The 25,380-nt window shown below is 45.3% G+C and overlaps 5 protein-coding genes across 6 annotated transcripts; 1 reads left to right on the top strand and 4 right to left on the bottom strand.

The window, feature by feature from the left end:
- Positions 1-44: 44 nt before the first annotated feature.
- mdh1b (malate dehydrogenase 1B, NAD (soluble)) lies at positions 45-2,734 on the top strand. Its single transcript, XM_084668663.1, has 9 exons — positions 45-169; positions 247-359; positions 437-571; positions 657-796; positions 1,173-1,669; positions 1,745-1,886; positions 2,059-2,234; positions 2,338-2,477; positions 2,592-2,734. Exons 1-9 carry the CDS (start codon positions 148-150, stop codon positions 2,631-2,633), a joined length of 1,407 nt encoding a protein of 468 aa, XP_084524789.1. The 5' UTR covers positions 45-147; the 3' UTR covers positions 2,634-2,734.
- A 1,419-nt stretch (positions 2,735-4,153) lies between these two features.
- retreg2 (reticulophagy regulator family member 2) lies at positions 4,154-10,178 on the bottom strand. 2 transcript variants are annotated; one of them, XM_084668423.1, is made up of 10 exons: positions 9,853-10,178; positions 9,294-9,397; positions 9,109-9,145; positions 8,841-8,970; positions 8,539-8,623; positions 8,224-8,361; positions 7,809-7,897; positions 7,147-7,282; positions 6,116-6,878; positions 4,154-5,836 (listed from the first exon to the last, which is right to left on the bottom strand). In XM_084668423.1, the coding sequence occupies exons 1-9, from the start codon at positions 10,101-10,103 to the stop codon at positions 6,142-6,144; spliced, it is 1,707 nt and encodes a 568-aa protein (XP_084524549.1). In that variant the 5' UTR covers positions 10,104-10,178; the 3' UTR covers positions 4,154-5,836; positions 6,116-6,141. The 2 variants fall into 2 exon arrangements, with proteins under 2 accessions (XP_084524549.1, XP_084524548.1); XM_084668422.1 differs by having other exon boundaries at positions 4,154-6,878.
- Positions 10,179-10,334: 156 nt separating this feature from the next.
- prkag3a (protein kinase, AMP-activated, gamma 3a non-catalytic subunit) lies at positions 10,335-14,024 on the bottom strand. The gene is made up of 12 exons (XM_084667450.1): positions 13,353-14,024; positions 13,170-13,206; positions 12,962-13,062; positions 12,729-12,810; positions 12,584-12,642; positions 12,341-12,386; positions 12,127-12,181; positions 11,808-11,934; positions 11,507-11,672; positions 11,347-11,384; positions 11,097-11,243; positions 10,335-10,979 (listed from the first exon to the last, which is right to left on the bottom strand). Exons 1-12 carry the CDS (start codon positions 13,371-13,373, stop codon positions 10,863-10,865), a joined length of 996 nt encoding a protein of 331 aa, XP_084523576.1. The 5' UTR covers positions 13,374-14,024; the 3' UTR covers positions 10,335-10,862.
- Positions 14,025-14,109: 85 nt separating this feature from the next.
- cnppd1 (cyclin Pas1/PHO80 domain containing 1) lies at positions 14,110-18,208 on the bottom strand. The gene is made up of 8 exons (XM_084667449.1): positions 17,992-18,208; positions 17,401-17,503; positions 17,232-17,313; positions 17,007-17,127; positions 16,700-16,828; positions 16,534-16,595; positions 16,199-16,316; positions 14,110-16,069 (listed from the first exon to the last, which is right to left on the bottom strand). The coding sequence occupies exons 1-8, from the start codon at positions 18,052-18,054 to the stop codon at positions 15,446-15,448; spliced, it is 1,302 nt and encodes a 433-aa protein (XP_084523575.1). The 5' UTR covers positions 18,055-18,208; the 3' UTR covers positions 14,110-15,445.
- A 290-nt stretch (positions 18,209-18,498) lies between these two features.
- Positions 18,499-25,346, bottom strand: abcb6a (ATP binding cassette subfamily B member 6 (LAN blood group) a). The gene is made up of 19 exons (XM_084667448.1): positions 25,326-25,346; positions 24,688-25,208; positions 23,809-23,946; positions 23,089-23,278; positions 22,858-22,950; positions 22,520-22,712; positions 22,307-22,428; positions 22,104-22,213; positions 21,807-21,998; positions 21,593-21,669; positions 21,433-21,496; positions 21,220-21,305; positions 21,062-21,119; positions 20,836-20,940; positions 20,360-20,534; positions 20,148-20,260; positions 19,953-20,047; positions 19,790-19,858; positions 18,499-19,695 (listed from the first exon to the last, which is right to left on the bottom strand). Exons 2-19 carry the CDS (start codon positions 25,198-25,200, stop codon positions 19,536-19,538), a joined length of 2,553 nt encoding a protein of 850 aa, XP_084523574.1. The 5' UTR covers positions 25,201-25,208; positions 25,326-25,346; the 3' UTR covers positions 18,499-19,535.
- Positions 25,347-25,380: the final 34 nt, after the last annotated feature.

Raw genomic sequence — 25,380 nt, 5'->3', positions numbered from 1 at the left:
ATCTGAAACATACAAATATGGTATATTTCCACACCTCTTTCATCTAAAACATGTTTTACGCAGTTCTTATCACCCAACGGATGTTTCTTGCCGGACTCAATTAAAGTAACACCTTTGGTATCCTAGCAACTGACGCCTGCCAGAGAAATGGCTAAATTTGTGCTTGCTGGTAAGCATCTAATTAAGCTGATATGGTCGACTTGCTTCGTAACAAATCAGATATTAATTCACATTTTAATTTTGCAGGTAAGGCAGATTGTCCATATTATGCAAAGGCAGAGCTGCTTGCTGACTTACTCGAAAGATCTTTGCCAAACTTCAGAATCCACAAGATCTCCATTCACCCCCGTGATTGGAAGGTTTGTAGCAAAAAGTTATCGAGCTATTTTTTATATATACTGAATTCTAATATGTCAACCCACTCTGTTCCTTTCAGGATTGGCTGGAGACCACCTGCAAGACAAATGCCTGGAAGCATGAACAATCCCCCATAATATGGAGGGAACTGATTGACAGAGGGGGAAAAGGAATGCTCTTAGGGGGGTTCAGTGACTTCCTGGAACATGTGCAGGTATCATTGTCCCCGCTATTAGATATAATGGGTGAAACGTCAAAATGTTGCCTCCCAAAATGTAAAAATGCTGCCTCCCACTCAGGGTTACTATGGGATTACCTCCGATATGTCAACAGAGCTGATGTTGAAGGTTGCAGCTGAGAACCTGCGCACAAGGGAGCTGTGTGAGGAGGAGGAGATGCATGGCAGTCTCATCGCGCCCCTTCACATATGGATCAGCAGGTGGGCCAATGGCAAAACAGGTGCAACCGATGAAGCGTTCCCTGCGTCGTGTATGGAACAACACGACACATTGGATCAGTGACGTCCGCTTTTTACAGCAATCTGGTGGTCAAATTAAAATACCGATGTTGGCGACAACACAGGACTTTAACAGTTCCCGCTTTTATACATTAAGTGTAAAACAAGACTGCTGAGTAAAAACAAACGTGGCCATGCTTCATTCACACTTCAGGCTACCATGATCGTGGATCCAGACAGAGAGAAAACGATTGACAGCTCAGGCACCAGTGCAAAACATGATTCAATACTAAGAACTTGGAGTCTGGGGAGGCTATTCTAACCTCAGAAGTATTTGCCATTCTCTGTTCTGTCTCAGTGCTCTCAACCAGACCTGCTACATCCTCGTTCCCATGCTCTTCACACCGGGGGTGTTCCCCGAGGCTCCTCCCATCAGCCTCCACCTGCTGGATGTGGGGGGAGACGAGGAGGAGATGCAGGGGCTCCGTATGGAGATAGAGGACCTGGCCCTGCCCCAGCTTCACCAGGTCACAGGCCACACAGACCTGGACCAGGCCTTCCAACAGGCCCATGTCATCATCCTCTTGGATGACAGCTGGTCGGACGGAGAGGAGGAGGGGAGCACGGCCAGGAAGGTGGCGGACCGTTACCGAGGCTACGGACAGCTCATCGAGCAGAGGGCGCACGAGAACGTGGTGGCGATCGTCGCCGGCGACTCCTTCGTCAACCTGAAGTGCTCCCTGTTGCTGGAGAACGCGCCCTCCATCGACAGCAGCCGGTTTGTCGCCATGGCAACCCAGCTGGAGTACGAGGCCAGGGCTCAGGTTGCGCAGAAGCTGAACGTAAAGACAGCAGGTAGATCGGCTCGTTGTCCTTTATTCGCCAGGGGAAGGAATGAGAATCCATTGCACTCTTCTTCCTTCTTCCTAGATGTGTCTGATGTAATAGTGTGGGGAAACATCAGTGGCATTTCTCAAGTTGACCTGCAGAGGGCAAAGGTCTTCAATTATCAAGGGGCAATCTGTGGACCATCCCATCTGCCCCAACCCGTCTTAGAGATGATATATGAGAGGTAACCAACTGGGTGCAATAAACTCTTAGCTACCGCTAGGTTAATCACCATGATGATGCCACAAAACGACTTCGCTTTGTCTTTTTAGCCTTTAGCTTGGCTCTCAAGAATGTGGCTGTAATTTCCGTAACACAATCATTGGTCATGCACAATACATCACTGTGTCTTCAAGGAAATGGCTGGAATCTGAGTTTGAGAGTTTGGTCAATTTGCAACGTGGCACTGTAGCTTCCAAGACCCAGAGGCCTACAGCCATATCAGCAACCAATGGGATTATTGCAGTTCTGAAGGCCTTGAATGGGAAATCTTCCACAGAGGAAGTCCTCTCATTAGGCATACTCAGCACAGGTACAGGTCAACAGAAAGTGAAAGTTGTTACTGTATGACCTTAGTCTACTTTGTGGTACATGTCTATATGACACTCACATGCTATTTATTCCTATATTTGCAGGCCAGTTCAACATACCGACTGGAATAGTCTTCTCAATGCCAGTGAGGTTTGGGAGTGGACAATGGTCAGTGTTGACTGATGTCACCATCGGGGACAAGTTGAGGGCGAGAATGCAAATTTCTGCAGACCAACTTAAGACGGTGAGAGCACAGAAATTATTCTGATGTTTTACTATTTAGTTTGCACCTGTTTGACCTTTGGCCTTCTTTAAATGTATTGACGCATGCATCCTGTCTAATGTGTTTTGTTTTTAGGAGAAGGACCTTGCAACAAGGACAATTAAAACAATCACATGATTCCATGGGCAAGACATTTGAGACATTTTATGCATTTGCCACGTAAAAATGCTTTTGGGTGTTTAAAAGTTTTGTTTATTACGACCAATAAATATCTTATCTCACAATGTCTTTGTAGATGCAATTCTTTTGATAATTACAAATGGCCTAAAAGTCTATTTTTACATAGTATAGAACTACATGTTCAAGTCTAATTTCAACCTGAGGTCAAAGTTGGGTGTACTCTCTTCTTCAAGAATATTTGCAGACATGTATGTCTTTTTTTTTCTCCTGAGATCCTCTTGCAACCGCATACCAGCCAAATGTCAGCACAGTATCATTGCTGGTCAAGGCTGCATGGCTTATGGTGTCTATGACACTAACGTACTCTGACATGCTCAACTTAAACCCTCCTGGAAAATCTACCCAGTTCACTTCCACTCAATTGCATTGTTCAAGTCTTTTATTTGTCAGGTACACAGAACAACACAAGGTCGGACTGGGCACTGAAATTCTTAAGACAAGACAACGCAAGCACCTGGCATAACATATAAGTACACAGAACATAATTTACATCTACGCTGAGCTTAAATAAGTGCAACTTCCTAAATATACAGATAGCAAAAAATAATTGACTATACTAACCCTAATACTAAAACTTCCTAAATTACAGATAACAATAAATAATACATTGTACTAACCCGAAATGCATTGGTTAGTCCATCATAAGTGTGGGCGGTGGTGTGCTATTTTTTTTAACTAAGGATCACAAGTAGGGTTGTCTACCAGAGGGGCTTTTTTGCAACAACTGTCTGATGCTATACACTCAAATGGCTTTGTTTTCCCATTGCGGAAATTACCTTAGGCATTCTGCAAAGAGAGAAAAAGTATTTCATGCTTTACTTTTCACCTTGGCTTTAACCTGAGGTATCATTTCAAAGTTAAAACATACGAAAACAAGGTAATGGGTCTCAGGGCTGTACTACACATAGCAAGTTCTTGGTCAAAGTGTACGTAACAGGAGTGAAGTCCTCACCGGTGTATGAATGGAGGAGGGAAAGCTCCACGAGTGCTCCATGTAAACTCCTGACTTAGGTATGGAGGGCATGAAGGGCTTGGGTGACTTCTTGCGCTTGGTGTGGGGTCCCCAAGCCCAAGGGTGGACCTCCACAGGAGGAGAGAGAGCCCCCATTATGGCCGCAGCGTGGAGAATAATCTCTTCTCATCGAGGCGGAGGAAGATGAAAGGGAACAGAAGATACATTTCAGTCTCACTGCATCCTGTTATTTCAGTTATTTTATTTACCTGTACAAGAGGTGCTTAGTGTCAATGCTCAAATGACAAGAAATCTAATTTTTAAATGTCTTTTTGATTCTTGTTTATATAGAAGCTCAAGTGGTAAGTAATTTCTGATTAAGAAATATTTTGAAAATTGATTCATGTTTAACATTTTCCAGGTTCTTTTGTAGTTTAAGCTGTAAACATAATATACAGAATTATAACACATGAACACTTGGCAAAGTAAATCACGCAAAAAAAAAAGATTTCACAACTTGTTTTTATATAGTAAGTTACAAGGAGATTATTTGCAGAAATCACTTTTGAAATAAGTACGTCAAAATCAAATATTTCCTTAAAACAATTTAGTGTCCTATGAATTCTGGTCTCAGTGTCATCTAAGCTGCAACCAAAAATTGCATGCTTGTTTGCTACAAATACAAGACCTTGCTCCCTTTCTCTGGGTCAGCTTATGTAACCAAACGATAAGCCTTGTCAAGTGAACCAACATCCTCTGTTACTTTGGGCTAACATTAATCTAAAAGAAAGCACCCCTAATTTCACTTTTGAACGCATTGTTTATACATGCTGCAATGTACAAATTATTCTTGCATTTTCAGCTGTACACAAGTGCTCTGAAGGACCTGACTGGGAAAAGGTTGGTTGTGATATTTTACAATACAGTGCACTAGGACAACTGGGGATTGGGGGAGAGGTGGTTACTGAATGTACAAGTCTTGTCTATTTCACATACCACTACAAATGATTTTATTTGCCATGTCATGATGCTTCATTGCACCAACAATACATACAAACCACCCCTGAGTATAGAATGCAGACAGGCACAGACAGCAAGAAGGCTGGCCTTGTGGTACAGCTGAGCAAAGACGGATCCGCCTTAAAGCAATGTAACATGGGGTTAATGCAACAAATTCTTAGCCATCTAGGGTTGAGATGACACATTAGTCAATGGAAAAGTGCCATGCAAGGACCACTCTGGTTTTAAATCACATTATAAAAGGCCTCCTAGCAGTTGTTATGTGGACTCTCCAGTGAAAACACAATTGAATAAAAAAAAAAAAAGTAACATTCGTAACATTTTGATAAGCGGTACAATTCTGCACATTTCCATGATCAGAGCTGTTTCTGGTGTTTCTGGTACAAAAATCACAATCCATTTATTATCCATGTATACGTACTGATACAGAGCCAATCTACATGTACAAACAAAACAAATTATTTGGTGGGGGATTAGGGAGCTTGACCTCCTTACAGAAAACAAAACAAATGACTATGGTACTGCGTCATCATATATATATATATACCTTGTGCGGGCTCTTATGCATTCTTAAATGAACACCCAGGAATGCAAAGGCATTTAGGTTTCCAAGTCACAACTAACAATCCCACAATTCAAGAACAAACTAATGTGGATCAAACTACAACCAATGTGTCAGAAATAAAATGGCCAAATTAGGAAGGCATATGTCAAGCATTTGGGTGAAGACCAAAACAAAATAAGTTTTCCTAAAACCATTGATTATAAGTGTCATCAAATCCGAAAGTTGTGAAGTAGCATGACATATGCCAATACCTTTGAATGAATGACTCTGAGAAGAGTTGTTGAGGTTTTACAACGTCTAAATAACATATGCGTTTGTAACTTCACAATAAAACAACTGTCTAGAATATAGCACGATCAATGCATATTTTGTGATCAGATCCCCCCCCCCCCCCTCAAACACAGGTTTCCTTATACGGTCTGTTAAATTAAATAATTTATCATATATTAGGAGATATCATATAAAACGAAACCTTTTGTCTTTCTCCTTCAACCCCTGCAACATCTGTTAACCATCTCCTAGATGGGCGTTGGGTGATGCAGAACTTCTAACCAGAGACATCACTGGCACTGCGTCGGGGGTTCTCCATCCTTCCGCTCAGGTCTAAAGTGAGAGGGTGGAGAACCGGAACGCAAACACCGGCAGGTCACTGGCTTGTTCCCTTTGTCTAGAAGCTACACGACCCCTCTCCCATGCAGGTGCCGTTCAGTGCCCAGGCCCAATCACTACTGACATGATATAGATGTGCAGGCGCAGAATAATCCACGGTGATCTTAACCCCTCACAACAACAAATCACAAACCAACTGCTATTAAACCGCCAACCCTTGGAAGAAGTATATATGTATATGTATGTGTATCTACATGTACAAATAAAACATACATGGGGGATGGGCAACGATGAGAAAGCTAGGACTCCTGTTGGTGTTGGGGAGATGGGGGCGTGTCTGTGGGCTCCAAGGCTCCTCCCTCCAATCCCTGTCCGTCAGAACTGAGGCCCAGCCCTTCGTCCATCAGTTCCAGTTCACTTTGGTCCAGGAGCTCAAAGTCCTCTTCCTCGGTCGGTACCAGAGTGTCGTCCTGCATCTCTTCCTCCCTGGCGCCGGTCTCCGTGGTAACCTCGTCCTCCAGGGTCTCCTGGCTGGCTTCGGCGGGTGGCGGGCTGTCCAGGGCGTTGGGCAGTGTCTCGGCGGGCAGGAACTCTTCCATGGAGGGGACTTCGCTGGCCTCGGTGGAGCGCAGCAGGGCGGAGAGAGTGTTCTGCACCACGGTGGAGATGGCCGTACTCACTATCTCCTCACTCAGGGCTTCCAGAGAGCGCCGGGGGCCCTGGGCGGATGCCGCCTCCTTCCGCTCCGCCGGCGTCCCCTGGTCCCCCCCCGGCGGCCGCCCGTGTCCGTTGAAGTGCGTGTTAACAAAGTGAAGCGGCGAGGCCAGGTGCTGGAAGAGGAGGCTGGCCGGACTCAAGGCCTCCCCCTCGGAGGGCTCTCCCTGGGCCCCGTCCCCGGGAGGCTGGCCCGAGGCCCGCAGCGGGAAGTGGAGAAGGCTGTGTTCGATGGAGGGGAACTCGTCCACGGAGGGGAACTCAGGCAGGTCCCTCAGGAAGGCCTCCTCAGGGTCACTGTGCACGCTCTGCTGATCCAGGTCTGGGAAATACACAATGAATGTTAAAATATGAATGACCATGAAACACCTTGATGTAATCCAATACCCTTTGAAATACAATAGGATGCACATCTCTTTTTGTGGTATAGTCTGTGACGGTCTAGACCAGAGGTCTTCAATCCTGGTCCTTTGAATCGGGTGTGTTGGAAGAGGGAAACATCTCAAGACGTGAAGGACCAGGGATTCCAAGGACCAGCATCGAGAAAGGATGGTCTAGATAACTAGTACAAGCTTCCAGTGTTGGAATACCTTCAGAGACGTCTGTGAGTTGAGGAGTGGTGGCTCTGGACACAGAAAAACCTCCGCTCTCCAAGATGGACGCCTCCTCGTCAGACAGCTCAGAGTCCGTGATGGCCATTGCCAAGGCTGTGGTCTTCACGTCCACCTGACCGATGAAAAAGACGCCATCATTTTGTGAAGGGTATCGGGTGTGAAGTCACCCTATGAGGCCGAACACGCTCTGGATAAAGCTCAAATTAAACCATTTTGTTTATTGTGTTTATAATACAGCTAATTACTAAACAGCGTTGTTCAAGAACTGTTCAAATAAAGCACCCTTTTCACATCAAGCCCTCAGTCACAAGAACTCTTGATTTTTTATTATTTCCCCTCCTTACACAGACAACTAGTCGTGCTGCAGCCTCTCTCGAGACACACACACACACACACACACACACACACACACACACACACACACACACACACACACACACACACACACACACACACACACACACACACACACACACACACACACACACACACACACACACACACACACACACACACACACACACACACACACACACACACACACACACACACACACACACACACACACACACACACACACACACACACACACACACACACACACACACACACACCCTAGTGCAGCATGGTTGGCTCACCGTGGGGGCAAAGCAGGACAGCTCCTCCTCACTATCGCTCTCTGTCTCAGCCTGGGGCTCATCGCCCTCCTCCGCCTCCTTTTTCACCTCTGCAACACACAAAAGCACACGTTGGACATCCGGGCCAAGAGGTATCTACTGATCTGATAATCAGAATCAGAAGTCACGGACAATATAATCTGTGCCAAGGACACAAAGTGAAGGGGTAATGGTTTCCAGGGTAACAAGGACATTCAGTATTCAGTCACAGCTATAAAGACGACAAGCGGGATACCAAATAACCAGCCAATATAAAAACAAAAAGAAATCAAGGAATTTTTCAGACGCGAGTCTCCCAGCTCCGAACGGCAGTGTTGCTTTACTCATCAACACCGGATCACGGACGCTGGCACGCGTAAGCAGCAGACACACTCACTCCACTTGTCGTGTTTGCGGTGCTGCGTTCCGCCTTTCATGCTGTAGTCCAGCTTCATGAAGATGGGCTCCAGGCCTGTATACATCCTCTGGATCAGCTCATGGTACACCACCAGGGGCCACAGCAGCACGCTCAACACTGAGTGCAGAGACAGTGGATCAGGTGACACAACACACGCACTCTCACCAGTAAATGCACACACGTACACGCACGTCAAGCTTACTTGGGTTTCAGAGATTGAAAAACAGATAGGTTTGTATCAGGGCTAATCTTTATCGACACACGCTCATTGAGATGTGTTATGAGAGAGCTTACCAATAATGTAGGAGATCATGATTCCTGGTATGTAATGGCCGACCACAGCCAACACAAAGCTTCCTGAACACATCATCACACAGAACTGGGGGGGGGGGGGGGGGGGGAGAGAAAGAAAGAAACACTGACATCAACTGACATCACAACAACTGGATTATGTAATCAAAGAAGTGAAAACACGTGCGGTGTGCATGTCTGCCAGAGTATAACGGAAGACAACGACAATCATAATCTGAAATTCTCAAAAGAATTGCCGGAAGGTTCGTATAAAAGACACGAGTCGATTAGTGTACATTTGATACCTTGCCGTGGTTCTGATGCTTGTACTGCATCATCTCCTGGATGTACAGGCTACATGTGAGGTAGCTCTCTGCCAGATGGTGGCTAAGCTCAGGGATGCTGAGCAGGCGTGGGTGGACAGCCATGGTCTCTCTAAGAGGGACAGAAGGAGTGTGTCAGACCACAATCATGTGCAAACGATTCGATGAAGGGCTATATGGGAAGTGAGGTTTAGTATTAGGTACATCTATATAATGGAGTTAAATATATTCAAGTTGTGAAGTAGCTTACCTTTCTATTGGGCTGGGTTCTGGCTCTGGGTTTTGGACTGTAATTGAAGAGAGGCAAGGGAGATTTTAGGTTAAAACAATAATAAATATATAGTTACATTTGATCAAAAACATTCATGATGGTATACATTTCTGAAACTTGAGGTGATTGCAACTGAGGCTAATGAATTAGTAGGTAGTAGGAACCTCGGACAAGTGGTAACTTGTGCTTCCATCTCTCCAGTAGCATGAGTCCCAAGAGAGACACACTCAGAAGGAAAAGAGGCCGCAGGGATGTGGAGGATAAGAGCCTGTAGGTGTTAGATAAACATGTTAAAGACCAGAGACCAATCTTGGCTTCTGCCTCCAGTGGTGCAAGGCTGGCAAGGCCCTTGCCCACTGATCATTAAAAGGTGCTGACAGCTAGCTAGCAATTAGGTCCAAGTTAGTTACAACCAAAAGTCAGCGGTGATTTGCAAAATAGGAAGCTAATATTGCTTGTTGGCATTGGATAGTAGATTTCACTACGAAAATCTGATAAATTTGACGGGTTATCTAAGAGCTATCTATCTATTTAGCAAGTTGGTATAACGTCGTTACCCAATCCTCTGTTGGATTACCGTTCAGTGACTTAGCTAACTAGCTAGCATTAGCTAAGACTAACCGTCGCTACATAAGGTGACTAAAGACACTCGAATGTTAACACTTTGCACAAAATTGTAGCTTGCCAGGTCCATCTTTAGTTATCCATGACCATCTAACTTACCAGAACAAGGTGTTCAGTGTGAGTGCAACAAAGATGCTGTACAACGGCCTCTCCCAAACAAGAAGCCTCTGCGCCCATAAGAGCAAGTGCTCATACTGCAATAGCCAGTCTTGAAGACGGTCCCTCAAACGAATTAGCTCAGGATTCCCATCACCGCATGCTTGTTCCGAACCTCCAGCTGGGAACAAGGCCTCGAGGGCAACCGATGAGGAGGTAATAGAGGGGCGTCTTGCCTCCTCTCTGCTCGCCATCTTTTCCCTACTTTGTTATGTTGTTTCGGAGATCACGGGGTACGATGGGCGTGTGGATCTCCGTAGGCCCGTTGTACGACATGTATTTAAAAAAAAAGGCATGTCACGTGTTTCCTTGTTTACGGCCTTTAGCAGAGTATAATGTGAGATTCACTGAGGACATCTATCGGGTAAAATGGGTACTACTAGTATACAATCAAATGTGCATTACTGTAATGAGAAGACAGAAACTTGAAAGTTGTAGATTTTTTTATATAGAAAGGATAAAATGTTGAGTAACAAAAACTGGATGATCAATTTGATCAAATACAACAACATAAAATTGTTTCATAGAACTGATACAACTACAAAAGTCAGAGCCAATAAACACAAGGATATATATTGATGACTGGACATTTCCCCAACAATTATACTCATATTGTTCACCTACTAGTTCTCTCATTTTACTTGACTTGTAATATCTGCAATACACAAAATAACAAAAAAAAAAACTATTTACCACTGTCAATTCTTAATCTTTGAACTCAAAGGGCATACTGTCGATCCAGGGAACACACTAGTAGCCAACGGGTGTGGGTGTACAGTCAGTCAGGGCCACGGGATGCAGCTGTTGAAGGTAAAAGAGTGTCTCCTCAAGACAGTCAGTGAGTTTTATGGAGGGAGGGGGGGGGGAGGAAAATAGTAGGGATGAAGACACACAGGGGGGCAGGAGTTGGTGGAAAGGGGAGGCAAGAGTTGCTGTGTCCCCAACCGCTGGTGTTAAGACAGAAGGGCATCGATGCCTGCCGGAGTTAAGACCAAGCCCTGCAGCAGGTCAGAGAGGGAGATGATGCCTCTCACCACGTCCCCTCTGTCCACCAGGACCAGCCGATGGACCTGGGGGGGGGGGGGGTGGGCGGCGAGGGAAATACAGGATGAGAGTGTCGCACGAAACGGCGAGAAACACCGTGAAGTGGACCCTCCGCGGGGGAAGGACGAAGCGAGGATGTTTACCTCTGCCTTGACAATGCGGTTGATGACGGTGTCCAGGGTCTCGTTGGGGTAGCACTTGATCACGCCCTCCATGTAACAAGAGCGTCTGCGGACGGCCTCCTGCATGCTCATGTTCAGGTTGTTGTAGGACTTCTGAGCTGCCAGGTTCTGCCCCAGGAGGAGACAGAGGGAAAAACGCACACAGCGGTCAAGTTAGGCACCCCAATGACAGGACGCTGTCTGACTGTAGATGCTGCTATGATGTACTCACAATCACATCAAATCTGGAATAGAGTGCCACCACCTTGCCTGGGGGAATAGAACAATATATTTACAACCTAAACATCACACTGTGCAATATGAACTAGATGTGCACTATGTCCCTGATGTTGTTATTTGGTGTCCTTCTCAGCAGTAGTGGGTGGGTGTACCTTGTTCATCAACCACGGGCAGTGCAGACACCCTCCTCTCTACGAACACAGACAGGGCATCATAGACTGTGGCAGTCTGCAGAACTGTGGCAACGTTCTGGAATGTTCCAATCCCAACCTCCCGTATCGTCTTCTGTAGGAAACGAGGTTTGGGGATCATCCCTTCCTTGGCAGAGTAAAACCAATCACACAGGAGACATCATAGGTTCTCTTATTCAGGTGTATTCAATTGTTAGAATGTTTTAGCTGTTCCACACAGAAATTGCAAAGACAATGTTTGACAATAAAATTGCTTTCTCACAAATATATAAAGGAACTTAAGGATTCTCTTGTGGGTCAGAATGTGTAAGACATTGCCAGATTCTGGGTCAATGACTGGCAATCTGTGTATCTTGTGCTTCAGGAGGGAATAGATAGCATCAAAGAGGCTGTAGAGGAGAAAGTTGAATGTAAAGTATATCTGGTTAGACATTACATCGTGTGTAGCTATACAGTATTGACACAATTTCAAAGTTCTCAAGAAATGAAAAACACTTTTTTCAAGTTATTACAAATATCAGCACTAACTTTCTATCATTGGGTCTGCAATGATTAAATATTGGAGCAAGTAATATATTCACCTGGCTTCAGGAGTGATGCTGATGAGACATTGAGTGGAGCACTGAAGATAGACATCTGGACACACACACACACACACACACACACACACACACACACACACACACACACACACACACACACACACACACGAGAGTCAGGATGCATGTACATTGAGGACAACATCATATTTGTATTATTGGCTCCTTGGGATTTCTTTATTTGTAAAAGAATCACCTCTCCATGTCTCAATCTTATGACACTCCAGCTCATAGATTTGAACCTGTGGAGAGGTTAAGTAAGCTGTAAATACATATTTATTTGTATATTTACATATTTATTTACATATTTATTATTTATTTGATTTATGTATGTATTTGTGGTTAAAATACTTTGTATCCAGGATACAAATATACAGATAAGCACCCTGCAGTAAACAAATGTAGCATGTATAGAGAGGAGGCACATAAGTATACATACCATTGGGGATTTGTAGTAGCGATGGAGAATGTTGATGAAATCTGTGATGGTCAGCATACCTGCAAGGATAACCACAGCTTTTACAACAACAGATCATTTTCAAGATGTTATTGTATATATTATTCAGACAACGCAGTTCCCTTACCCACAAATCTTTGCATCTTGTTGTCCCAGAGAGGGGCAGCTCTCAAACCATTTGCCACTAGGGCGAAAAAAGCCTTCTTGACCTGCAGACACGGTTCAATTCAAGTTCAATGTTGGCAGTGGGCTCAGATGCAATGAACTCTGTCTCAACATGTAGTGATAAACCAGGAAGTTTATTACAAACCTCAGGAGGGCAAATAAACAATCAATGACAAGCCATCCCCATGGCCTTACTTGTAGTGTGGTATCAAATATGACCAGTTTGCAGCTGGTTGGAATGGCATCATAGCAGCAGTGACTCTTCATGAAGTTCATGTACACCTCAGCATTGGGGTCTAAGAGAAGATATTATTCTGAAGCCTAATGAATGATTGGATTTATTAAGCAGCTGTGCATTGAACCAAACACAGACACACACGCAAACAATAACAAATTATTTCACCTGCATTCCTGGTCACACGCTTCGCTCTAAATGGAACCTACGCAACAGACAATAAAAGGTGGTCATATTATACATTTAAGCAAGGCTGAGAATGTTGTTGGTGTACAACTGCAGTAGCTCTTGGATCACACACAAACACACACCACTGCCATCTCAAATCTAGGGCAGTGTTCCATGACCTACCTGTATGGGAGCTGGTTGCATTGTTGCAGCATGTGGCCTTAAAGGTTGGATCCACAACACCCAACTCACGACCGTTCCTCTTTCATACAAGCCCGTGTCAATGTTTCCCACGAAGCAGTTCAGTCTATATTAGGAGCAGGAGTCTCAAGCGGTATGCAGCCGGACCATCGGACAGGGGTAGGTTGGCACACTGTCAAGGGGCGGGACCAAGGCCAAACAAACTGCTGCTGGATTTTTAATGCTCTGTTTTGCTTTACCAAAGCAGTTCTAGTTTGACTTGTCACCATATCCAAATGATTAAATATATCAAATGATTAAAGGTTTGAGTTTGGGGAAAGTGAACAAGTACCCAGTTGTGCAACTTGTAATACTGCACTTTCAAAGGACAAGGGTGAGCTGCAGAGCTGAGTTTTGATGCCGCTTATGAACATAACAGTCTCACCACTGCCTCATCCTATGGTGCTCGGGTGTAACCCTGCTGTATGGTTTTCTGCTTTAACTCCACTCCCTTCCTCAGTGTCAGAGTTGAGATTCAGAGCAGCAGCAACAACAGGAAACAGGCAGAACACATTGGTTGTTGCTAAATGTTGGCAGTGTCTGAATAGCAGATGCATTATTCAAATCCCTAGCAATCCACATACATGCTCGACTAGTATACGAATATATCTGGGATGTTTATGTAAGCGGAATACTGATACTGTATGCATGTGTTCACATGTGGCTGCATTGCAGAGTGGATCAGGGTGACAGAGACAGATTAGTATGACAGCAGGTGGAAATCAAACTTTTATTAGGTTAAGCTTTCGAAAAAGGGTATATATTTTCCTTTTTTTTTTTTTTTTTTTTTTCTTTAACAGAAATTAGCTGGAAAGTGCCATGAAAATGTAAATTCCGTTGAACGTTTTAGGTGCTTTTGGCAATTTAACACCGTCCAAACTTGTCCTGGGGACCAACTTAGTTTCAAATATGTAAATGTCAATTCAGACAAAATGTACAAACACCACAATTCCCTACTTTAAATGTTCACTCATGTATAATAATGAGCAAAGCACAAAGTAGCCTTGAGGCTCAGAGCAAAATAAAACCCTCCCTTTTCCAAAGGTTATGTTGAGGAACGTTAATGTGCAAATATGGAAGTACTTAAAAGTGTTAGGTAATATAACAAAGCATGAAAACATGAAAGTATTATGAGAGACAAACTGTGAACATGAAAAGGTGAAATGATGACCTATGTCTGCAAGTTAAAAACGAAGCAGCCTCAATGATAGTAGTAAATAGTTTGGGACCTTCACCTGATAACTGTCATGAGGAGTTTGAAGGCAGCTGGTTCTGACTGTGCAGAGGAGAGGCAGCTACACAGAGTATAGGGGCGCTTGTTTTGCCTTCAACAAAGCAATAGTTAACTCGGCAGAGGACCTCTGAGGCCTATTAAAAAACACACAAAATTATATAATCCTTATGATGAATTTGAAAGACAATAAAAGGTGTTATGAATGAAACTCCACTCCAAAGTAAACTAGTTGGTTCCCTTCTTGATCCCTTGTTTCGAGACTTTCTGTAAACACGTCAACATGCTATTGCCTCAAACCAAACAACTCGCTGATCAACATTCACATTCAACAGTTCAATCGTCCTAAGTATATATATGTTTATCCCAATCAAACTCAAAACCTTAGAAGAGGAGCAATTCGCAAAAATAATATATTTTTCAAAAGACTTTCTTTTGACTATCGCAAACTCAGGTAGGAACAACATGGTTACAGGCATGCCCAGTGTTTTACCAAACCTGAAATATTGGGTATCAGATTCCAACCATCTAAACCTCAAACACCTCCCAGTTCTACCAAAGAGGCTACAAAATCGCCTATAAAAATGTAAAATCGAGGTTGAGCCAACAAACTCAATGGCATGTTTCTTATTTACATTACATCTGTCATCTAACTCCTGTACAAAATGTTACTTTGAGGCCTGTACACTGTATTTGGAGAAACATTTACATAATAAACCAGTAGGTCGACTGCATGGGGGTGCACTGTGTGTAAAATGAACTGGTTTCATTTAATCACAGGTTGGCTGTCAGAATTTCAAGGTCTCTAGCTGGGCATTATGAGAGCCTGGGCTTTGTCTAGGGGCAACATGGACTGGGGACAGCGGTGACCAAGTTGAAGAGGGCCTATGTCCCCGTGTAGGGGATCCAGTCCTGGGACAGCAACACTGAAGAGAGAGGGGGCCAGCCAAGCTACAGAGAGGCCAGTGTGAGGTGCGAGGAGGTCAGAGGTATTCCGTAGTCCACATACCAGATCCAGATGCCTACCCATGCAAGAGAGGCAGTGCAGAGAGGAGGAAGCCCAGGTGTGGGTGGTATCTGGCTGGGGACGTGGGTCAATGTTACCCAGGGAGGTGAGGAGGGAGCCCCATAAGCACAGAACAGAGGTGGATGGAGGTTTACTGTGGTTTTGGTCATTGAGGGAAGCTGGCCGGCGGTTCTGGCTGTCGTTTCCTGGGCCACAGTAGCGGCGGTTTGAGGCAGGGGGAACTGGAGGGGCTGGGGTGTCAAGTGAGAGGGCTGGAGGGGGAATGGGAGTCTGGAAGTGGACTGGGCTGACGGGGGCCAGGCTCTGGTGGTTCCTTGGGATGCTGAGCTGCTGCAGAACGGCACTGGTAGCCATGAGAGCAGCTACGCTGGTCAGGTACACCAGCCCCAGCATGCAGGCAACCTAGGAATAGTCAAGAAATTAGTCAAAAAATGCCATTCTTTATCTTCTGTGTTTACACTACTTTTTAGTAAAACTAAAGGGGTTTGGGAAGCTAACTGAAGATTCCCCTTTGACCCTGCGCCCTCTCACCTTGGTGAAGTGCAGGTAGATGGCTGTCAGGGCCTTACGCCATGCCGACTGTTCCAGCAGCACACAGAGGTCAGTGTAGGTGAACCAGCCTCGTTTCATCCCCTGTCTCTCTGCAATGCTAGGGTTACAACAGGCCAAAGTTAGCACAAAGGTCAGAAACTATTATATACAGATTCACCCAGAATAGACTGATATCACAACAAACAAACCACCTGACACACACACACACAATCCCTTTATGTAAACTCGCAACTGACGATGTCCAAATGATTAAATACACCGGGACTGAACAACACCAAGTAAGATGATCCCCTTACATAACATTTTTCACCAACCTTGTTTCTAGTTGACTCAGGATGTCAAAGAAGTCACTGGGCTCAGTGAAGAGGCTCCACTCCTGGAAACACAGGACAGAAGGATGAGGGCATATTATGTCAGGAAGATGCTCTTTTTTTACACGCAAGGACCATGCATGACTGAGTCTGGAACAGTGTTGCTTACAATAGCATTGAGGAAATTCATCTCAAGGGCATTGACAGTCTGGACATCCAACTTCCCTGCTGTCCCCCACTCATCGTTGAAAACCTCCTCGTCCTCGCCTTCGTCATACAAATATTTGCTGGCAACCATCTGGAAAATACGGTAAACATATATTAGTGCCAAAAGGTCACTTTTTATTGTGTTTATACATCCACAGAGCCTTTTGACGGAGCTTAAAGTGAGGTGTCACCAATGCACTTTCTGAGAAAGCCAAAAATAAACCCTTCGTGACCTAATTCCAACGACCCATGACCTCTGACACACATACCATGGAAATCAGGAAGAGGTCGGAGGATGAGATCTTTTGCAAGTATTCAGGGTTTCTGTGTCTCAGCCTTTCAATGTACACCAGGGCCAGCATCATTGCACACGGAGAGATGCATGCCTCCCTGCAATGTCAATCAAATAGGCTTTAATGACCTATAATGATGCACTCTTTATTCATAAGAAGTTGTTCATGGATGGCCTGATCTCACTGACGGTGCCAACATACCTTGCAACATGAGCAGCATATTTCTTCTGCAGCTTGCGGATGGGGCTAGGGGCAGACTTCTGGAGAAGTTCCACGGCAATATCTAAAACATAATTTTGTATGTGTTGTTACTATATCTCTGATGAAAACTACTACAAGTACAAATTCGAATAAAACAAGATAAGCTAACCTGTAACAGGACAGGAGAGGGAATCAAGAGAGACGTCTTGATCTAAACCATAATACAATCGCTTCCGCACCCGTTCTGACAGCTTTTGGTGTCCAGGAAGAAACTGTAAAATAAGCCCAAATATATTTATTTTCAGTTAACATAACTACAAAGCTGTCAAGGCGTCGAATCAACATATGTATGCCTCTAAATAATTGATCCGTTTGCGAGCCAGCTGATGATTCCTAACTTAAGTTGAAGTTAGTAAACAGCTAGTCTACAGCTACAACAATGTTTTTCTTGAGGGGCGGAAAGAAGGCCTTGTGACATTAGCTTGGCTGGCTAGGCCAACTAACTTCTTAACATTACAAATAAGCAGGCTAGCTAACGTTTACCATATTTAGCTGGCCCACAATTGTTGCTAGCTGTCTTGTAATACTTATTTTGAAATGTGTTATACTTGTTATTACAAACCAAGCCAGATTTAACCAGTGTTGGGCCAAGCTAGCTCGCAAGATGGGGAGTGTGGCGCGTTTTAACTACTGGCTGGCTAGCTAGCTAGCTACGACGTTAACTACAGTAGTAATCTTGGTGGTAGTCGGTAATACATACCGTAAATTCCTGGAAATCAGAAAACGTAAATGTTCGTTCATCGAACAACTCGTCAAAATCCATGCTCTCGGCTCAACATTAGCTGGCTATCTACCTATTTAGAATATAAATGTATGTGGTCTACTGTATAGGCAGCGCCTGGTCCCAGTCAGGCTACTAAGCTAGTAGCACCCTACCCCTTGACAAATCCCAACCAGACCTATGGACAGTTACGCAACATCTCTAGTTTCACAGAATGTACTGGCCCATTCCATGACCATATCTGTATTGTCATAATCACAAATAAATGAAATACAAATAAACACAAAGTACATTTTGGGCGTTTATAATACAAATAACCAAACAACAAAATTCACTATATTCACTAATCTAACCCGTATTCATGGTGCTGACAAATAGGCTATATGAAATGAAGGCCTATGTTATTTTTGACAATGAGTTGATAATGGGTAATATTGTTGACATGTGTATCAAAATCACAATAAAAAAATCTAAATAAGCACAAAGTGAATTTTGGACATTTATTATAGAAACAACCAAACTGAAAATATATTTACAAATCAAGGTATGGATAATGTTCTGGTTTTGATAACACAACTCACATTCTTTGGTATCACAACGTCAACCTTTTTCAAGAACTTTGATTATTGTCGTTGATCCATAGCTCAGAAAGTGGTTGCCAACAGTCCCTGTCAAACTACCAGTCCATGACATTAGGGCACATCGACATGCTGAGGACAAATGCCAAAATGGTATGAACTTCACAAAGAATTTCACATTCTTTCAAAATGTTTGTCTTTATATTTAAAATGTTCCCTTCTAATGATGACATTTCAGTACAGCATGTCTGTGACGGGATGCTGGTTATTATGAACATATATCTTATCACAAACCACATTGCCTAAATATTGAACAGGAAAGCTTCTTGTTTATATACAGTCAGTATTCATAGAATCTCATACTACTCATTCAAATGCAGACATAACAGTATTAGCAGCAAAGAGATACATGAGAATATTCAAACAGTGTAGCATCTCACCTCACTACTTGGTTCAAGTTCTTAAAACTCATGTTCTCATCCTGAATCAGTTGAATAGAATTAGTATTGTATTGATTGCCTGATGAAACATTCAACCTGTCTCAATATTATGATGTCAACATTATATTGCTAAGGAGTGTCGTGAGCATGTGCGCCCAAAACGATCATTGTCCCTGTTACACGGCGTCTATACCTGAATTTAAGGGTATGTACCGATACGTTTGCCATTCCCTTTCCGTAGTACTCTAAATTGAGACAGGGCATTACCATTCTAGATTTCCGTGTTGTAAAATGTTCTTCAGTCAGACGTCACACCCTTATGAACAACATAAAATGCTAAATAAATAGGTTCTAAAACACAGCTCCATAGCCGACAACTTAAAGTGCAAAGAAGAAAAAAAAGGTACTTTTAGTCCCTAAGCACCTTCTTCTAACCCCCGAAATGTCCCCCATGTCATTCTATATAATATTGATATATATTATTGACACTAGAATATTATTCTACTTAGTGGCTCCCGTGTCCAGCAGAGGATGATGGGGGCTGTAGTTTCTCTGATTTCCGGTCTTTGGACTCTGTGTCTGAGGAAGAGTCGGAGTCCTGTGCTTGCTGCTGCCTCATCCACATGTCTGAATATAGGCCCCCCTTGTCTAGCAGCTCATCATGCCTGAGGGAGGTAGGACAGTTTCCAGACATTATAGCTATAAACATAAAACCAACAACACACCAAACAAACAAACTGTACATTGAGCTGTACTCACCGTCCCCGTTCAGCTATTACACCCTCTCTCAAAACGAGAATCTGGTCTGCTCCAATGATGGTAGACAGCCTGAACAAACAGAACCACAGGAAATTAAAATCTGATTACGTTAAGTCTGAATGCAAAGGGGTTCCACAACACACGAGTCCCATCTGTCCCTTACCTGTGAGCCACAACGATTGTGGTCCTATTGGCACACACTTTGGCCAGCGAAGCCTGGATGTTGCGTTCCGTCTGCGTATCGAGGGCAGATGTGGCCTGAATCGAGACACAGCATCGCAATTGAGAGGACGTCTTGAAAACAAGTCAAGTCTTAACGTTTGCGAAACGTGAACCTTTTTCCAATGTCAAAAGTGACCTCATCCAGCAGGACGATCTGAGGTGCCTTGAGGATGGTCCTGGCGATGGCCACTCTCTGCTTCTCTCCCCCACTCAGCTTCAGCCCTCGTTCCCCCACCGGGGTGTCGTAGCCTATGGGAGTAGACAGGAAGACAGACTTACGCTACAGCCACAGGGCTCACCAAGCCGCTCCTCCTAGCCAGGCAGATGTAGCGTGAAATTCTTCCCTACCCTCGGGGAATCCTATGATCTTGTCATGGATGTCGGCGGCGATGGCGGCCTCCTCTACTTCCTGGTCGCTGGCTGAGATTCGGCCGTAGCGGATGTTGTCTCGGATGTTGTTGTTGAAGAGGACCGTGTCCTGGGGCACCACCCCGATGTGGGCCCGCAGGGACGTCTGCTTGACCTGGGGGGCGAGAGAACGGCGTAGGAGCCGTCACGATCCACGCAAACACCCAAGACTGCTTTTTCTTTTTAAAAATATATATATATTTGCCCTTTTTTTCTGCTTTATCAGACAGACACTGTTGAGATGAATACGGGAAACGTAGGGGACAGAGGGAAGGGAAGGCATGCAGACATGGCCCGAGATGGATTTGAACCCCGGGGCCGCTGCATCGGGGCCTTCTACCCCACCTGATACGCGCCCTACACGGTGAGCTACCGGGGAGTCCCAACACTGCTTTAAAACATCAAATAACGCTCACCTTTGAGATGTCTTGGCCGTCAATACGGATACAGCCTCCTTGGACGTCATAGAAACGGAAGAGCAGGCGAATAATGGTGCTCTTGCCCGATCCTGACTGTCCAACCTAGACACGTCATAACAACAATGACGATGATGTCACACAACTACATGCAAACAATAGTAACTGCCTCCGGTACATCTCCACAATACTGCTGCGCTGTAGGATTGCAATCTCCTTCACTTACCAGTGCAACAGTCTGACCAGGCTGAACTGTGAACGATACGTCCTTAAGAATCTCCTTCCTTTAGAAGGACAGAGACAAACAAAAGCAAACAGAATTTTAAGCCTTGATTTCTATCTGACTGAACAACATTCTTTCGGAATGACGCCATCGTGACCTACCCGTCAGTGTAACTGAAGTAAACATTCTCGAACTCCACCTTCCCCAGTTGGAAAAGAAGGTTTCCGGCATTAACATCATCTTTCACCTACACAGCAATCAAGAACAGAATAACACTTTAACAACAGTACACGTTGTCAAGTGTAGTACCCAAGGTGTAATGAATAATAAGTCAATATCAGGATAGAAAATGGGGTCCTTGACGATAGTCTTACCTCCTCTTCCTCTTTGAAGAGCTTGAACATGCTTTCCATGTCAATGAAGGAGTTCTGGATCATTCTGTGATAAATGAATAAAAAGTTGCAAATCTAGGTAACCTAGTTCAGAAGGCACCATCTCATAACCTCAGCATAACCCCCTTCCTGTGTCCCTTACCTGTAGTAGGTTCCAAACCAGTTGAGAGGTGTGTACAGCTGGATTATATAGGTACCAAAGAGAACAAAGTCTCCAACCTGGGATATAGGTCAAAAAAGCTGGATTGAACGTATAATACAGAAGGTAGCTTTTACAGACAGAATTGTGGGAGAGATAAGGAAAGAGAGTAAGATCAGATCCTTGCAAGATAAATGGGATGACCTGTGTTCTGTACCTGAAACTTTCCCTCTGTGACAAAGTAAGCACAGAGTAGAGAACCTGCCAGAAGTCCTGACCCGATGATGAGGTTCTGCGACTGGTTCAGCAAGGCCAGGGACGCTTGGGTCTTCCATTCGGACGCCTGGTATTGCAAGATGGCGTCCTCGAAGCGGCTCACCTCGTAATGCTCTGCGTTGTAATACTTCACCTGGTAGGAGGGCCACGGACATGCATTGAATTCACATGGCAACATTTCGGGGATGGAGACGAGAGGCAAAGAAAAAACGGGCGTTTGGGGGAGGAGTCACAGTACCGTCTCAAAGTTGAGCAGAGAGTCCACGGCTTTCGACTTGGCGTTGTTGTCCTGAGTGTTCATGTCTCGCCTGTACTTGGTCCTCCATTCAGTGATGATGATGGTCAAGGCTAGGGAGATATGTCAATCGTAAGAATCTTTTCATCCATACAGCCTTTGCACGCAGGGACATGCTGTGTCTTCGTAGGGGGTGCGATACTCACTAAGGTAGAGGAACATGCAGACGAACACGATGAGGCCAAACCAGGCGTTGAAGTACGTGATGAAGTAGATGATGGAGATGACGATGTCGGCGATGGTGGGGAAGATGCTGAAGACGATGTAGCTGTGGAAGGAGCCACGAGTCAGTTTCTGGTAAATCGCCGCACGCGCGGGCCACGCTCGCGGGCTCGCGTCGGGAAGGGTGCGCGGCTCACCTGAGGAGGCTGTTGATGGACGAGGTGCCGCGGTCGATGCTCCTCAGGACGTCTCCGGTGCGCCGGCCCAGGTGCCAGCGCAGGGACAGCGAGTGGAGGTGGTCGAACAGGCGCACCTGCACCACGCGGTTGGTGTACTGCTGCACCCGGATCCACAGGAAGGAGCGCATGTTGCTGACGAACCCTGACGCACCTGAGGGGGGAGGGGTGGGAGGGAAGGGGAGAGAGGATAAACAAAGTCAAAACGAACATCCGGAGCTAAACGAGACAAAAAATGACTGCCACTGATGTGCAGAATTGGAGAATGACAGGCGAAGAGTCCGAGTAGCGTCGCTCACCTGCCCCTCCGCCTTGCATGAACTTCAGCAGGACATATATCCCAACAGTACTGGCCAACCTCCTCCAGCTGCTTCCGTCCGTCAGCTCGGTCACTGAAGGGAGAGAGAGGGGCCGTGAAGAGAAAATACAGCGACAGGCAGGCATGAGACCGAGGGTCAGGAAGGAGAAGCATCCAAATGAAACAGGAGAGGGGTGCTCGCGTACAGTACATGCATGTGGAGTCCCCTCACCTATGTTCTTGTAGTAAATAGGCACAAACACATTGATGACCCTCTCGATGGCCAGCAGGCCCAGACAGAGCAGGACCAGCAGCTGCAGTAGGATGTTGTTCCGGGGCCACATGTAGGGCATCAGGAGACGCACCTTCAGACTGAAGCCCTGCCACGTCGACTGGGACTCTTCTGCACCGCCCAGAAGAGGCTGGAGACACACACAGACAGGGCTGTTAGAAGTGTAGGCCTATGGCATATGTGACATCCTCCTTGTTCTGGTCTTTTTTTCACAGGATAGGGATTGGAGGGCCATGGAGGTCATCCGAGTCTGATTCCTTGCACCTGGGCAGAGGGCTTTGTCTGCCCACCTTTCTGAGAGAGGCAGCCGGCCAACCCTCCCCCGCTAACTAACTCACCAGACCTGCCCAGCATAACCAGCTGAGGATTTTGGTTTCTAGTTGTGAACTTTGGCTTAGTTTTCCGTCACACTTTTCAACAGACCCACCCTTTGATATCTCATACACACACCACCTAAACTGATTATGGACACAACACATATTTGGATTGTGGTCAGCCATGGATTGTCAGACTCCATCAGTCTGAGTAAATTAACTCTTTGTTACTTCTTTCAACCATGTCATGTGGACTCCCTTTTTTGCCACGGCCTTGAGCCAGTTGTGACACCTACTACACAGTACACGCAAACACTGAAACACATTATGGTGGGTGGGTGTTTACCTGGCTATGCTCCACATCACGTTCATCTTCGTTGATGAGGAGCATGTAAGGCTTTCGGGGCAGCCCTGGAGCCTTCAGGCCCAGAAAGAAGAGGGTTCCGGTGCCGATGTAGCGCACCAGCCAGAGACCAAACTCCACCTGAGGTGAGGCAACACAAGTTTTTAAATAGTTTAGTTTGTTTAGAAGTTGTCGGATCCCTAAAAATGGGTGTAATGGTGGTGATCAGGAGTTAAACAACAATGGTCTTTATTTGTTGTGCGTGTGTAGTCCTAAAACATTTGTATTATACTAAGAGCATGCTAACCAGAAAATGTCCATTCAAAATGTCATTTTTGTAAAAGTGAATGGATACTAAATATATATATTTGTAAGGCATGACCGCTATTAACCTCCAAGCCCACATTAAATTTTATGTTCTAGTATTCTTCCAGTATTCTGTAATTATGATTAGGCCTACTTCCCTTGCAGGAAGAGATTTCTGGTTCAGTTCCAAGTAAATATATTAGGGGGGAGTGGCTACAGTGTAGGAGTGACTGGAATAATGATTCAGCAAATTTAGTCTCTTACTCTTTCTACTTACTCATGCCATTACTCATCTCTTATCCTGCCATGTCATGGTCTGAAGCACGACAGCCCTACCCTATAATTGTTCTTTTAAAGATTGGAGCAAAAAGCAATTTGGCGATTTCCAAATATCAAAAGTCGGCATGCTGATACTGAGGGCAAGCCCAATGGAACAACAATCCTTGCTAATGTAGTCACTCGATATGCCAAAGGAAGTCTAGTTTTCACATGTGAATCTACTTTCAATATTAAACATGAAAACACCCCAACACGTTTTGGTCTCCTTAGCTTTAAGGGTCAGATCATCTCATTCACCTGCTTCTGCTGGTCCTCCAGACCCCACCACCAATGTGGGCTGGAATAGGAGACAAAGGCCAGGTTCTCAGCTGAGAAGGCCACAGCCCAGAAAAGCAGCAGGAGGACGCTGTGGCCCCTGGTCTGGTCCCTCACCAGCACCCTGCGCCTCTCCAGCCTGAGCAGGGCCACCGCGCAGGCCCAGCCCAGCGCAGAGAGGCAGCCATACAGTACCACGTAGCCAGGGAGCTCTTCTCCGACAGCCGCACGCCACACAACGCCCCCCAGGTACTGGAGCAGGAGCAGGGCGGATACAGCCAGCTGCAGGCCATAGAGACGAGAGCGCGGCACAAACTTGGGCTCCATATCCGTCCCATAGCGCCGGTAGAAGACGCAGTGGAAGGTGCCGAAGAAGAAGGAGACAGTGAGCAGCACAGTGGGAACTAGGGTGAAGTAGAAGCATGGGGAGAAGCCATTGTCCACCCAGGCTTCCGACACTGAGGCACTGGCCTCACAGTAGCTGTTCACCACCATGGCTGGAACTGGGGAAAACACAGATAGAAGAGGGAGTATGTCAAATCACCCTAATTAAACAATAGTCCTTAACAGCACACTGAGAGCCAAACTACAACTTCTATAGGAACGCTGCCGCTAGTTACCTTTTTGTTTACACACCACCCGTCATAACAGTGGAACAGCGGGTCATCCTGCTAT

Source organism: Hypomesus nipponensis, chromosome 12 (assembly GCF_054491055.1).
Source record: "Hypomesus nipponensis isolate SF chromosome 12, ASM5449105v1, whole genome shotgun sequence".
Taxonomy (NCBI): Eukaryota; Metazoa; Chordata; class Actinopteri; order Osmeriformes; family Osmeridae; genus Hypomesus; species Hypomesus nipponensis.
Note: the sequence above shows the minus strand (reverse complement) of the source record. Positions and strands in the feature narration are given on the sequence as shown.